This window comes from Dendrobium catenatum, unplaced genomic scaffold (genome assembly GCF_001605985.2).
Source record: "Dendrobium catenatum unplaced genomic scaffold, ASM160598v2 fragScaff_scaffold_54, whole genome shotgun sequence".
In the NCBI taxonomy this organism is placed as follows: domain Eukaryota; kingdom Viridiplantae; phylum Streptophyta; class Magnoliopsida; order Asparagales; family Orchidaceae; genus Dendrobium; species Dendrobium catenatum.
The window spans coordinates 1,623,789-1,636,185 of NW_021318516.1; the positions used below are offsets into that span (position 1 = coordinate 1,623,789).

The 12,397-nt window shown below is 34.0% G+C and overlaps 1 protein-coding gene and 1 non-coding gene across 3 annotated transcripts; one reads left to right on the forward strand and one right to left on the reverse strand.

The window, feature by feature from the left end:
* The first annotated feature begins 455 nt into the window (after positions 1–455).
* On the forward strand, positions 456–11,629 carry LOC110108659 (probable NOT transcription complex subunit VIP2). 2 transcript variants are annotated; one of them, XM_028694757.1, is made up of 15 exons: positions 456–474; positions 564–649; positions 1,163–1,298; positions 2,273–2,378; positions 2,460–2,626; positions 2,780–3,155; positions 6,629–6,838; positions 6,917–7,012; positions 7,301–7,386; positions 7,474–7,656; positions 7,774–8,205; positions 8,287–8,339; positions 8,504–8,545; positions 10,620–10,764; positions 11,252–11,629. In XM_028694757.1, exons 3-15 carry the CDS (start codon positions 1,272–1,274, stop codon positions 11,312–11,314), a joined length of 1,986 nt encoding a protein of 661 aa, XP_028550590.1. In that variant the 5' UTR covers positions 456–474; positions 564–649; positions 1,163–1,271; the 3' UTR covers positions 11,315–11,629. The 2 variants fall into 2 exon arrangements, with proteins under 2 accessions (XP_028550590.1, XP_028550591.1); XM_028694758.1 differs by lacking the exon at positions 456–474 and having other exon boundaries at positions 481–649; positions 1,178–1,298.
* LOC114579672 lies at positions 2,301–2,378 on the reverse strand. The gene has a single exon (XR_003700763.1). It is a non-coding gene; the product is annotated as a small nucleolar RNA snoR35 (small nucleolar RNA).
* Positions 11,630–12,397: the final 768 nt, after the last annotated feature.

Genomic DNA, 12,397 nt, shown 5'->3' on the forward strand with positions numbered 1-12,397 from the left:
GACGTCCGACACTCAGTTGCGACTTGACGACTGACGTCTGTTACTTGACGACTGATGGCTTTGTAACCTAACGCAATGGCTGGGACTCGATGCGACGACAACCATTTCTGTGGTCGAACCGGGTTGATTTCCGATTTCCGGTTTCCGGGTCAACCCAACCCCGACTCGGTTTGCAAATAGATTGAAAACTCGAAACTGAACCCAACCCGTATGTTAAACAGGTTGACCCAAACTCGGAATTTTTTTGGATCAAGGTCGGATCGAGTTTCAGGTCGTGTAAGATTTTGACACCCCTAAATAAAATACTCAACTAAGTAATTTAAAAATATTTTAGATGTATTATATTTATTTTTCATTATATTTCTCTTATTCATTTTTTTCAATAAAGCTAATGACTTCATCCTGCTGGCAGCCAAAAGAGCCCCCAACAGAACCTGCCTAAATTCCGATAAGTTCCATTTTATACAGTATTAAGTATTAACCTTCTTTCTTATTCTTCTCATCATAGCTTGCTATCGATAGTTGAGTTGAATCTCGAATTGATTGCTTCACCTTCTCTTCAGGGGACCATTGCCGCCTCTTTTTCCCCTTCTTCTCGAGATAAAACGAGCTCGCGTCCACAAGACCTTCGTTTTTGTCTTCTCTACAGGTAAGACTTTCACCCCTTTTTTTAGTCTTCTGCCATCAACTCGTTCGATCGGTATCACTCGAGGCGTTTGCCACATGCGGTAGTTCTGAAGACGATGAATTATCCTCTTCATGAGTTAAGATCTGATTTTCTGTCGTTGTTATGCTAAATCCGGGACTTATAGTTGACCCGATGCTTTTCTCTAGATTTTTAGATCTGGAATCGGTAGCTGGGGCTCAGTTCACTTGTCTAATTGAATATGTTTTGCATCTTGTGCTGATTTGATCATTAAACATGAGCAAATTGATGGGTTTAGTGCTAGTTGGCTATGGTGTCTATTAAATGTCTAGATATGGCCACTCCTGAATGAATGGGCGGCGTTCAATAAGAGCTATCTTGTTGATTAAGGCAGTTGTTTTTCAATCTTGGCATACTATGTATTTATGTTGAATCATTCCGTCTTCTGTTTTTCATTTTGGTGGAACTTGGTATGCTAGTTGCATGGTATTGCCATCTAATCTTATTTCTGTACAGTGTTGTGCATTTCAGATGGTTGAAAGTTGCAGAAAGATGAGAAAAATGGAGTGCAAAGCTGCCATTCAAGAGTCCAGCAGAACGAGAGAATAGAATTTGTCAGAGCTTTATGAAGAAAATGTCTGGGTTGCTCAATGTAATTCCCATATTTCATTAGTTATGGAAGCATCTGGTTTAGAAAATTTTATCCTATTGGACCTATTTTTATACTGCTTAGTTGATGGCTACTATATATGTTTCTTCCTTGTATTCACAAAAGAATTAGCGGGCATTTTTTATCACCATTATGATTTTGACATGTTTCTCACTAATTGCTTGGCATTTCCTTTTTATTTTAGAACCGTGAATTTAAGGCATTTAGAACGCCTACTTTAGATCCCTTTTTGTGTTAAGCTACTTATATCTTTGGAGGTCACTATACCATTATGGAACCCTTCACTAAAATTGTTCCATCACCTCATGTTTTGAGAGACTTATTCTTTTTGTTATATATTCATCTTCACGAATGTCCTTCTTCCTCAAAAAAAAAAAAGGGTGTTGTATACAAAGTTAAATATATATATATTCATGTCGTTTACTTGTTGAACGTTAACTGAGTTGTTTTATTTTGAATATCTTTAATGCTCTCATCCTTGTTATTTTTATAAAGCTTTCGAAAGTTCCCTCTTCCATGCAAGGTCAGCCTATGTTGGTTCTGTTACAGCTTGTACATGTATAGTAGCTATGGTGCTCAAAACTTATTGAACCTTTTGTTTCTGTTGCTGATGACTAAGCTAAGTTATTTCTCTTGTCTCTCATGTTATTTTAAATTGACAATTTCATCTGATTTGATATTCTTCATTTCATTTCATCTGATTTGATTTCCTTCCTGTCTTCATATCTAAGACAACTTTGAAAACTCTTTTTTTAGTTAAAAAAATAAAGAAATGCAGAGTTAAGTTGATAATTATTTGGTGTAAATGTTTTTTTGCATTGACCATTTTGTTTTTTAGTGTGTTCTATTTGTTTATGTATTCTTCTTGTCCAATGGTCTGTACTTCTTTTATCATCCATCATATGATTTTCTTTCTGCATATTGTTCTCGATTTATTTATATAAAGTTTTTTGCAGTCGCAACTTAACGGTTCAGCATCAAACTTCCCTGAATCCACAGGCAGGCCATTCACAAATTCATTTTCTGCCCAATCTGCAACTGCCCAAGGATTTCATCCCTCAGGTATGTAGATTTGATTTTTACTCTATTGATCACTGCTTAATCATACTTTATAGGGTTTCTAATTTATAGTTGATATTCAAGGGTTGCACAATGTAAGTGGAAGCTTCAACATACCCAATATGTCGGCATCACTTGCATCACGCAATGTAGCATTGAGTGGTGTTCCATCGAGTGGTGTTCAGCAACCTGGGGGAAGCATCTCTAGTGGACGTTTTGCGTCCAACAATCTTCCAGTTGGTTTATCTCAGGTTTAGTTAGTGACATTCTTAATTTTCGGTGGAGTAATGTTGGGTTTGTTATAAATTCGAATGCGATGCTATATACTTGTAGCCTGCTAATAAAAGCTCTTGGCTTTTTTAGTTTGGCTTATTTTTTTTCTTCTAATTTAACTTGTCGGTCAGATTTCACACGGAAGCTCACATGGACATTCAGGAGTTACTAGTCGTGGGGGTATAAGTATTGTAGGAAGCCCTGGTTTTAGTAGCAGTTTGAATGGAGTTGGTGGTTCACTCCCTGGAATTTCGTCAAACTCTGTCATTTCTAGTAACCGTAACTCTGTCCCTGGGATGGGCACGTCGCCAATTTTGGGCAATATAAGTTCAAGAGCTGCTAACTCACTGGGTAACATAGTCAATGGTGGCAACATGGGGAGAAGCATAAGCACTAGTGGAGCTCTTCCTGCTCTAGCATCACGTGGGAGTTTTGGAGGAAATATTGGTTCAGGTAGTCTTAATTTACAAGGGACCAATCGGTTGATGGGGAGCATGCTTCAACAAGGTACATCATGATTCTTACTTAAATGACTTAAAAGTAACTTTCATGTTATTGCCAACAAAAAACATAACATTTATCCTATCTGCTTAACATAATTAATTATTCTCTTTCCGAATTTGTAGCCTCACAATCAATAAATGTCAGATATTATTTATTTTGGTAATCTCTGTATAATCCTTGTTTGTATGCTATAGCAACATGAAGGCTTACACTGCAATCTTGGATAATCTTCATCATTTTTTTTGAGAAAGCTAGCTTGCATCTTCGACTGGAACTTGGTAATAGTAGTTGGATCGTTGAGTTGGAAGTATGTTTGGGCATTTAACTGCTTCAGTATGATCTTGTAAAACCCAGTCCTTACCTCAAGTCAGCATGACCCAGAAATATAGCTGAGATGGCTCTTGATTTGTTACTTGCTTAGTCAACGATAGCATTTGAGCTGTGTGCCACTGTTCCTGCAATTTGGAAAACATTTTGTTAGGAAACACTTGAAGAACTCAAGTAAAATCTAACGATCTTGACAAAAACAGCAAGAACGATCAACCAATCAAAAAGAAAAATCAGAAAATTAGTAGTTTTTATTGGAATAATCAAACTAACTGAAGGAAAATAACAAGATACAATTGATACTCTATTTGAGAGGAGGATCTATATCTCCCAAATCTCTAGACACCGCTAGAGTCCAAAAAATTTAAGAGATCTCAAATTTCAGCCAAATTCAAGATGTCATAACCCTAGGAAAACAAATTATTTAATGCATATAATCCAAAAGAAAATCTCTAAACAACCCCTATTTTGAAATTTCCCTCCTAACCCCCCTTCAAAAACCTTTCTAAACAGCTCTGCGGTGCTTGGGCGGTCGGATCGGGCGTACAGGAGGCGGAGAGTTCTGCCTCTGTTAGCGTGGGCCAGTCTCATATGGACCGGCTAGACCGGTCCAATGGATCGGTCTAACACATTCCTATTAGCAATAAAATGCACTTCTATATCATGGGAGTCGAGAACTTAAGTTCTTTTGGTATATGTATACCACAATGATAAACATCATTTATTTAAAGTTGATCTTATGTTTTAGCTTTGTGATACAAAATAGTTGGGTTTTATGGTTGGCTTCAAAGTTGCGTGCAGCTAAAGGCTTACGTGCAACCCAATTTTCTTGTGCTTGTTAGTGTTAGCTAATTATTTGATTTAGCTCGTAATTCACTTTCTTTTCAAAATTGCTGCAAAGAAAAATGCAGGAAAATCGTACCATTTATTTTACAGAATCCGCTTGCTCTGCAAAGCAAATTCTGGGAGCCAAACAATCTGAATGGTAGCTATTTTAAATTGATATCATATTGGAGTTGAAGATCCATTAGGGGGCCTAAATGATATTTGTTGCCATTTAGAAGGAGCAATTTCTCCGCTTGTCAAATTTTGTTACCATGTTAGTTTCTAGGAAACTAATCATGTCATCCCGTTGTTCTTTTCTTACTTCTGTTTTTTTTTTTTGGGGTTTTTGCTGGAAATAATATTGAAAAATTGGGAAAACAGGTGTTCATGTTTAGTTGATTGACTATTTTTCACTAATACATGACACGAAAAAGTATTAGAACTTTATGATATTTTATTAGAAGTGTGAGAATGCTTATGAGATTAAGGAATTTCTTAGTTTACTAAACTTTTTAATATCATTTTGATGACTAAGAAGATGCCAGAGGTGTGGAGGAGCGTGTTGATTCTTATTTTTAAGAATAAATGTGATGCATAAGAATGCAAATTATAGAGGAATTAAGTTAATGTGTTATATATTAAAATTATGAGAGAGAGTAATTGAGCATATGTTATAATATGATGCTAATGTTTCCCACAATCAGTTTGGATTCATGCTCGGTAGTCTAATATGGAAGCTATAGATTTTCTAAGAGGTTTGATGCAAACTATGATGCACGGACACGGACACGGACAATGCGACATGGACACGACATAGGACATGACCTTTTTTGAAAATATAGAACACGGGTATGGCGCGGACACGACATTACATTTTTTTATATAATGTATAGATATTAATATAACATTATATTAAAAATGACAAACAATAATAAATGAATGACATGATAACTTGTCTAGCTTATAATATAAAATATTTAGTACAAAATATCTAGTACAACCACAAAATGTAAGCAAATAACCACTTACTACAACATCAAGCATTCAATCTTCAAATACTAGGATTAGCTTCAGAGGTTTTTTTGGCCTTTAATATCATAATCATTGAATATCATTGCTTTTAACTTTGGTTCATCAAGAAAAAGATTTGCAATAGTTCATTGGATATTTCTTATTTGTATATATTTACTTCTCTAGTTCGCCAGTTCTCTCCCATAATATTTCTTTATCCTCTAATCTAAATCACAAAGAAGGTATCTATTTACTTCTATACTTCTCTAGTTTTCTATCATAATAGTTCATTGGATATCATATATTTATAATTAAAATAATTTTATCATAAAAAAATTAGGGCACGCGTGTCCCAGCCGTGTCTGACATGTGTCCCAACCGTGTTCGAAACGTGACCCATACATATTTTGTTAAATTTAAATATTATTTTAATCGGACACGTGTCTGCCATGTCGGGCACATTTCCGTGTCCGACACGTGTCCAACACTGCATTCTCTCTCTTCAAGAGGTGTGTCGGTGCATCATAGGATGCAAAAGTGAGGAGGATATGTATATGATATTTATTGATTTAGAGAAAGTATATGATAAAATTCCAAAAGAAATGCTCTGGAGAGTTCATTATTTAGTCAACTTGTTGTGCTACTCTTGAGAGTGTGTCAATACTTCAATCCAATACTAATTTTGATGACTAATTTTGATGACTCTAAATGTTTTTTTTTTTTTTAATTTTGTGTGGTTATCATTTATTTTATTTTCTTACCTTTTCATTAATTTAACCTTTTATTTATTTTATTGCTTGAGTTTCCACGTTTTATATATTTAATATTTTTTTCTGTAAATTGTATTGTGTAATTTTCTAGTATAATTGAAGAAACTACTGAATTAAATATTTTTAGAGGTATGTGAATATCATTGCTACATGTTAAGATGCTGGAGAAAACTGAAAATAAATCTTTTCCCAGTATGTTAAAGCATGTCATTCTATGATGTTATAGCAATGCGTTTTATCTTCAAGGTAGAATATATATGGTTAAAAAGAGCTTTTCGTTCTTTGTTCTCTGGCTTTGCTTTTTTTTGATGCAGTATTTTTTTTAAAAGTTCTTTTTTTTTAGTTTAATGTTTGATTGTCATTATGACCAACTTTCTGTTTGTCTTAGTTTATGAATTAAGAAGGCATTAATAACTAAAACTCTTGAAGTTGATGGGAGTACAATCTACCAACTGATAGTTTACTGAATTGGCCTATGTATATATATATATATATATTTTTTTTTTTTTGCCTTATCTTTGTAAATTTTCCTTGAACTAGCAGCGCCTCAAATGCTTGGCATGCTTGGGAATTCTTATCCTTCCTCTGGAGGACTGTTATCTCAGAATCATTTACAAGCAGGAAACAGCGCATTAACCTCCATGGGTATACTCAATGATATCAATTCGAATGATAGTTCTCCATTTGACATGAATGACTTTCCTCAGTTAACAGGGCGACCAAGTTCTTCTGGAGGGCCACAAGGGCAATTGGGTTAGTCATGAAAATATAGTCGTTATATCTTTGTTGATTATAATGTAATCAAACACAAACTAATTCTCTAAGGCGCAGGTTCATTAAGGAAGCAAGGAATCAGCTCTATTGTCCAACAGAACCAGGAATTTAGCATTCAAAATGAAGATTTTCCAGCATTACCTGGATTTAAAGGTACTTAAAATTTTCTTTTATGTTAATGCTGCCGCAATAAATTGAATTACCTGGTATTCATCTACATAACCTCCTTGGTAATGTCATAAATTTCTGAATGGTAACTGCTTCTTTTTTCATTATGTAAGCAATGTTTTTATTTCTTCTAAATTATGATTGCCTGATCATGCTATTGTATTGTTTTAAATTTAATTTAATTTTAAGGTGTTGCAAACTGAATTTTCCCAATTTTCTGACTATTATTTCATACACAAAAGTGTTGACATATACTTTAACCTTGATTTTTAGGTGGTAGCTCAGATTTTTCCATGGATTTGCATCAGAAGGAACAACTTCATGAAAATGTCTCAATGCTTCAATCGCAACATTTCCCTGTAAGACAGGTTTCCTGCTTGTAGTTAGTTGTGTCAGGTGGTGTTAATATTGTTGTTATTGTTCTGAAGATTCATTTTTCTGCTCAGATGGCAAGGTCAGTCGGTTTCAACTTGGGAGGTGCTTACCCATCTGCTCGTCAACAACAACAGCAGCTTGCTACTGCTGCTAGTACTGCTGGTGTTACTTTTAAACCCGGAAACAATCAAGAGCTTCTCCATTTGCATGGTTCTGACTTGTTTTCTTCCTCAAATGGGAGCTATCAGTCTCAAGTATCACTTTGATGTGAATTATTTTATTCATTGCTGTTTAGTAGCCAATAGCTTAAGAATGCTATGCCGTTGTTTGGTCTTAATTGAATAATTCCCTTCATTTGTTTTGTTTATTAGGTTCAACCCAATGGTCTCCCTAGCATTGGATTTAGACCATCGAGCTCTCCAAGTCCAGCTTCCAGTATTGGATCATATGACCAGAATTTTCAGCAATACCAACACGCCCAGAATCAATCTCAGCAACAATTGCAACAGGTGTCTTCTGTTGCTCACTCATATAGAGATCAGAGTCTGAAATCTTTGCAAGTATCACAAACTCCAACAGATCGATTTGGTTTGCTTGGTTTGCTAAGTGTCATAAGGAAGAATAATCCAGATCTAACTTCCCTTGCCTTGGGGATAGATTTAACCACCCTAGGATTAAATTTAAACTCAAATGATAATCTTCACAAGAAATTTAGTTCCCCATGGTCTGATGAGCCCTTGAAAGGGGAGCCTGAATGTAGTGTCCCTTCATGCTACTATGCCAAACAGCCTCCCCCACTTCAGGTAAGCTTTTTGCCCAAGATCTTTCAAATAGGCGTTTTATTTTACTTATTACTTTGCCTAAAGCTACTGCTATGGATACAGCAAAGACATTTTTCAAAGTTTCAGTTGGGAACGCTGTTTTATATCTTTTACAGGTTTGTGTAAGTTGTCTTGTCCATTTTATGAGCAAAAGTAACAACAGCACCAGTTTACCAATCTATCTGCACAACAAGAGTTAAAAAAAGAGGAAGAGGCTATAGTCAACTAATGAAAATAACCCTCTGTTAGTTTTTCTTATTTAGTCTTTTCTTCTGTGCAGCATGCCAAAGGATGAGGCTCAAATATATGCTGCTTATGAACTGTAAGCTTCTGCAGGCTGCACCCTTATATGAAAATATTTTGTGTGCCTATCCACATTGCACACAGTATTTTTTTTTTTGCTTTATCACCTTCTGTTTCTTTATTTTCATGCTCGTTCCTGACATTAATTCTGTAGTCTGCCGAATCTTATGGCATGCTGAACTCAATCTTTATGTTTGCTATGTTTGGTTCCAGATTTTTATTGGGGGAAATTTGACTTTTATATTTCATCACCGCTATATAATATTTATTTGAAGAAATATGCCTGAAAATTCATTTTTAATGAAATTAACCTCAAAGAGGGATGAACTCTTGTATTCGCGGACTGTTTATTGAAATCAAAACCTTCTGGAACTTGTACGAATTCGAATTGATTCAAATTCAAATATAATAAAAGAAAAGATTGAATCTATACCCGTACAATATAAAACATCCCTTCTATGTGGGATATGATTCGCTGTAGCTACACTGCCTCTTCCAAAATAACATTAAGCTGAAGATTAATGGTGGATTAAAGTTTCTTGGACAAATGATTCCTAGTAATCATACACAAAGTTGGTGGGCGTTGGGTTTAATTATGGGGTGGCGCTTTTATGTTGACACACTAGACCTTGATTATCTTGAGAGCTGTTAAGTATTTAGTTAAAATCCGATAATAGTGGTGTTATATTACTCTAATTTAAGGGAATTCTAAAAGGTTCAACTGATGGCTTGAATTTTATGAAATTTTTTAACTCGGGCTCATTAAAAGCTAAACCTAACTGCCACGCAATATAGGACAAATCACCATAAGGAATGAAGTTGAACTTGAACTCCTAATATATTGTGCTCAATAGTCATGACATACATCAGTTTCATTTCTATCATTTAATCATTTTGGTTAAAATAGGAAGAAAGTTAGGAATTCATTGTTAGTGGTTTTCATAGGGTTTCAATCCACCACTTCCATAATATGAGCACAAAGGTCCCTAATAAGCATTTTTAGCTTATTTTTTCTTTAGCTTATTTCTTCATGTATATTCATAAGCTCAAATAATAATTCATATTAGATATTATCACATCCTGAAGAACTTTGTCATTCAAGTTGCCGGAATTGGGTCTGCACTGACCCGCCGTGGGTGTCGCAAGATGTCAGTGTTTAGTTCATCTTCTTTAAATTACTTGGCATCATGAGTCTTTCCCTCGACTCGATGCCCAAGTGACCTGTCGAGTCATGAATTGGTGCCCATGCTTGGCACCATGAGGTAACGCTCAATATGTTGTCTCCATCCTCATAGTTGGTACACAATGTACATAATGAATTGAAACACAAGGAAATTATTAACTTCTTAGCTACATTACAATTTACTTCAACTTGGATAGAGCCCTTCAAAACCAAAGAAAATGTCGAAATGTTCTTGAAATATCAATCATTAACATTCAAAAAATTTCACCTGATAGCTCTCATGCTATTGGTCACGCTACCCAACAATTACTCATAGTTGTCAACATCCTCTTTCGCTTTAACTCTCTTCCACCCTGTCATTTCGGAGAAATTATTATGTGCAGACACCGGATGGTCCGGAGATCAACTAGAATGCGCCACATCACCCGGTAATGAACAAAAAAATGACGTAACGCATTCTGGTTGGTCTCCGAACGCCGTCCGGTATCCACATATAATAATTTTTCGTCATTTTGACCCAACCTATCAAGAGATGGCTACGGTGAGAAATACTCCATAGAGAACATTTGAAATAATAATAATGTAGAAGTCATGTCATTCGGGAGATTTATATTTGTGACAAATTATATTTATAAATAAATAGGTATTATATTAAGAGCTTCTATCATGTTTAGCTAGCTTGATGTGTAAGCCAGGAATGGATAGAAATAACTGATGACTGATTTGGATAGTGACCAATTTCATTATGCTATAAACACCCAATAATAAATACTATTTTAAAATACTTAAAACCTTGAAAATTCAAATAAAGCAACAGCTACAATTCTATCAGTTAGGGATCTTTGTGGCTAGCTTTACTTGGTTACCTTTTCATGTTTCACATTTTGTTTATAACTAAGCTGCTTTGCAGATATTTGCGGGGTTGGTTTTACCACAAAGAAGCTCAATTGTGGTTCACTGGGATTCCTAACATGGAGCCTCTTGTCAAGACCCATACCTATGAGCGAGGGGCATATTTTTGCTTTGATCCGAGCACATGGGAAACTATTCGGAAGGTGTTCTTCTAGCTTGCCTTGCCACTGCATGATAAGCTTTTTATTCTTATGTTACTTTAGGAATTTCGTTTCTATTTTGATCTTGGTTATTTCTTTTATTATTAAATATTAAAAATATATTTATAGTATCAAATCAAAAGGTTTATCTAGTTGAGATAATTGAGCCTTTGTTACAATATACTTGAAGAGACATTTTAGGACTATTCAAACATTTTAGTGAAGTTACATTTAGAAAAACTAGCGAGTTTCATCGGGAATCGAATATTTTTACGAGTTTTTAGATCTATTTAAGGCTTTTCTTATTGCTTTCTAAAGCAGCTTTTTAGTAAAAAAAAAATTATTTTTTTTTTAATTTGTATTAAAAAACTGGTTTAAGAAACAGAAAGAAAACTGTCCCAAATGAAGCCTATATTAAAATCATTGAAATTTAAATTCATACTTGCTTATTAGTTGCTTGCATTTAATGGTGCTTTTGGTTGATATGTAGGAAAATTTTGTTGTTCATTATGAATCAGTGGAGAGGAATCCTACTCTTCCAACACAGCATTAACCTTTCATGTGAAGATTAGATATGCTTCCATTGTGGCTAAATTACTAGTCTTCTATGTCAGTTGTGAAGGCTCTCCTTGCCTTGTGAGCTGATTGATAATTTCTTGGCAATTCTGCTCTCATGTATAGTTTAAATAGTTCGCTTTTTCTACCAGTTTATGACTTTTTTTTTTCTTCTGTACTGATAACTGATCTAACAAATGCATTTTATTATGAGAGTTGATAGTTTGCAAATAGAGGTGCAGAAAGCTTAATATTCTATGTATTTGATTTCAGTTTTAGCACAAACAGAGTATTAAATATGAGAATTGTACGCAGCTCATCTTGATCTTTTGGCTATCAATCAAGAGATTTTACGTTCGAAACTTACGTATGTGACGTGTGTATGATTTTTCTTAATTAGTTAGCTCAAAAGTAAAAAAAAAAAAATTTGAGAATTATATGCAGGTTTAAAATTTATGTATTTGATTTCATTTATATGTATGCATGTCTTAATTGGTTCAAAAGATTAAAAAAAAAAAAACAGAGAGCAGTTAGGCAGATGTTAAATCTGAAATATTTATAGTTTTTTTTTTGTGATATAAATGAATATGAAATTTTACAAGAAAATTAGAAGGATGATGGGTGTAAAAAAAAGAGAAACAATAATAACATCAATCCTTTGTCCCACTAGGTGGGGTTGATTATATGAATATTTTTTGCCATTATGTAAAAAAAAAAGAGAAGCAAATTAAAAAAATATAAGTTGATAAACAGGAAGATTATTGGATTTAAGGGATTTGAATTAGATTTGTGAGTGATTTGATTCATTGAAATTAATTAAAATTTAATTTATAAGGTAATATTAATTTAGATAGTTATGATGTAATAAATATTAAATGATTAATTAGTTGTATTACGATTTATTTAAAATTTAAATTATTAATCACCATGGCTGTTTGTAAATTATTAAAATAATTAGAATAAAATTAATTATAATTATTTTATTTGCTATAGGTTAATTATTTTTTAAGGGTCTTAATTTGTTAATTGTTATTCAAAGTTAATAACATAATTTAAATTCAATGACAATCATATTTTGGAG

Excerpts from the sequence above, each read along its gene's own strand:
- LOC110108659 (XM_028694757.1), top strand. The coding sequence starts at position 1,272 with ATGAAGAAAATGTCTGGGTTGCTCAAT. Across the intron at positions 7,013-7,300 it reads AGCATTACCTGGATTTAAAG|GTGGTAGCTCAGATTTTTCC; the intron begins GTACTTAAAATT and ends CTTGATTTTTAG. Across the intron at positions 8,546-10,619 it reads ATATATGCTGCTTATGAACT|ATATTTGCGGGGTTGGTTTT; the intron begins GTAAGCTTCTGC and ends GCTGCTTTGCAG.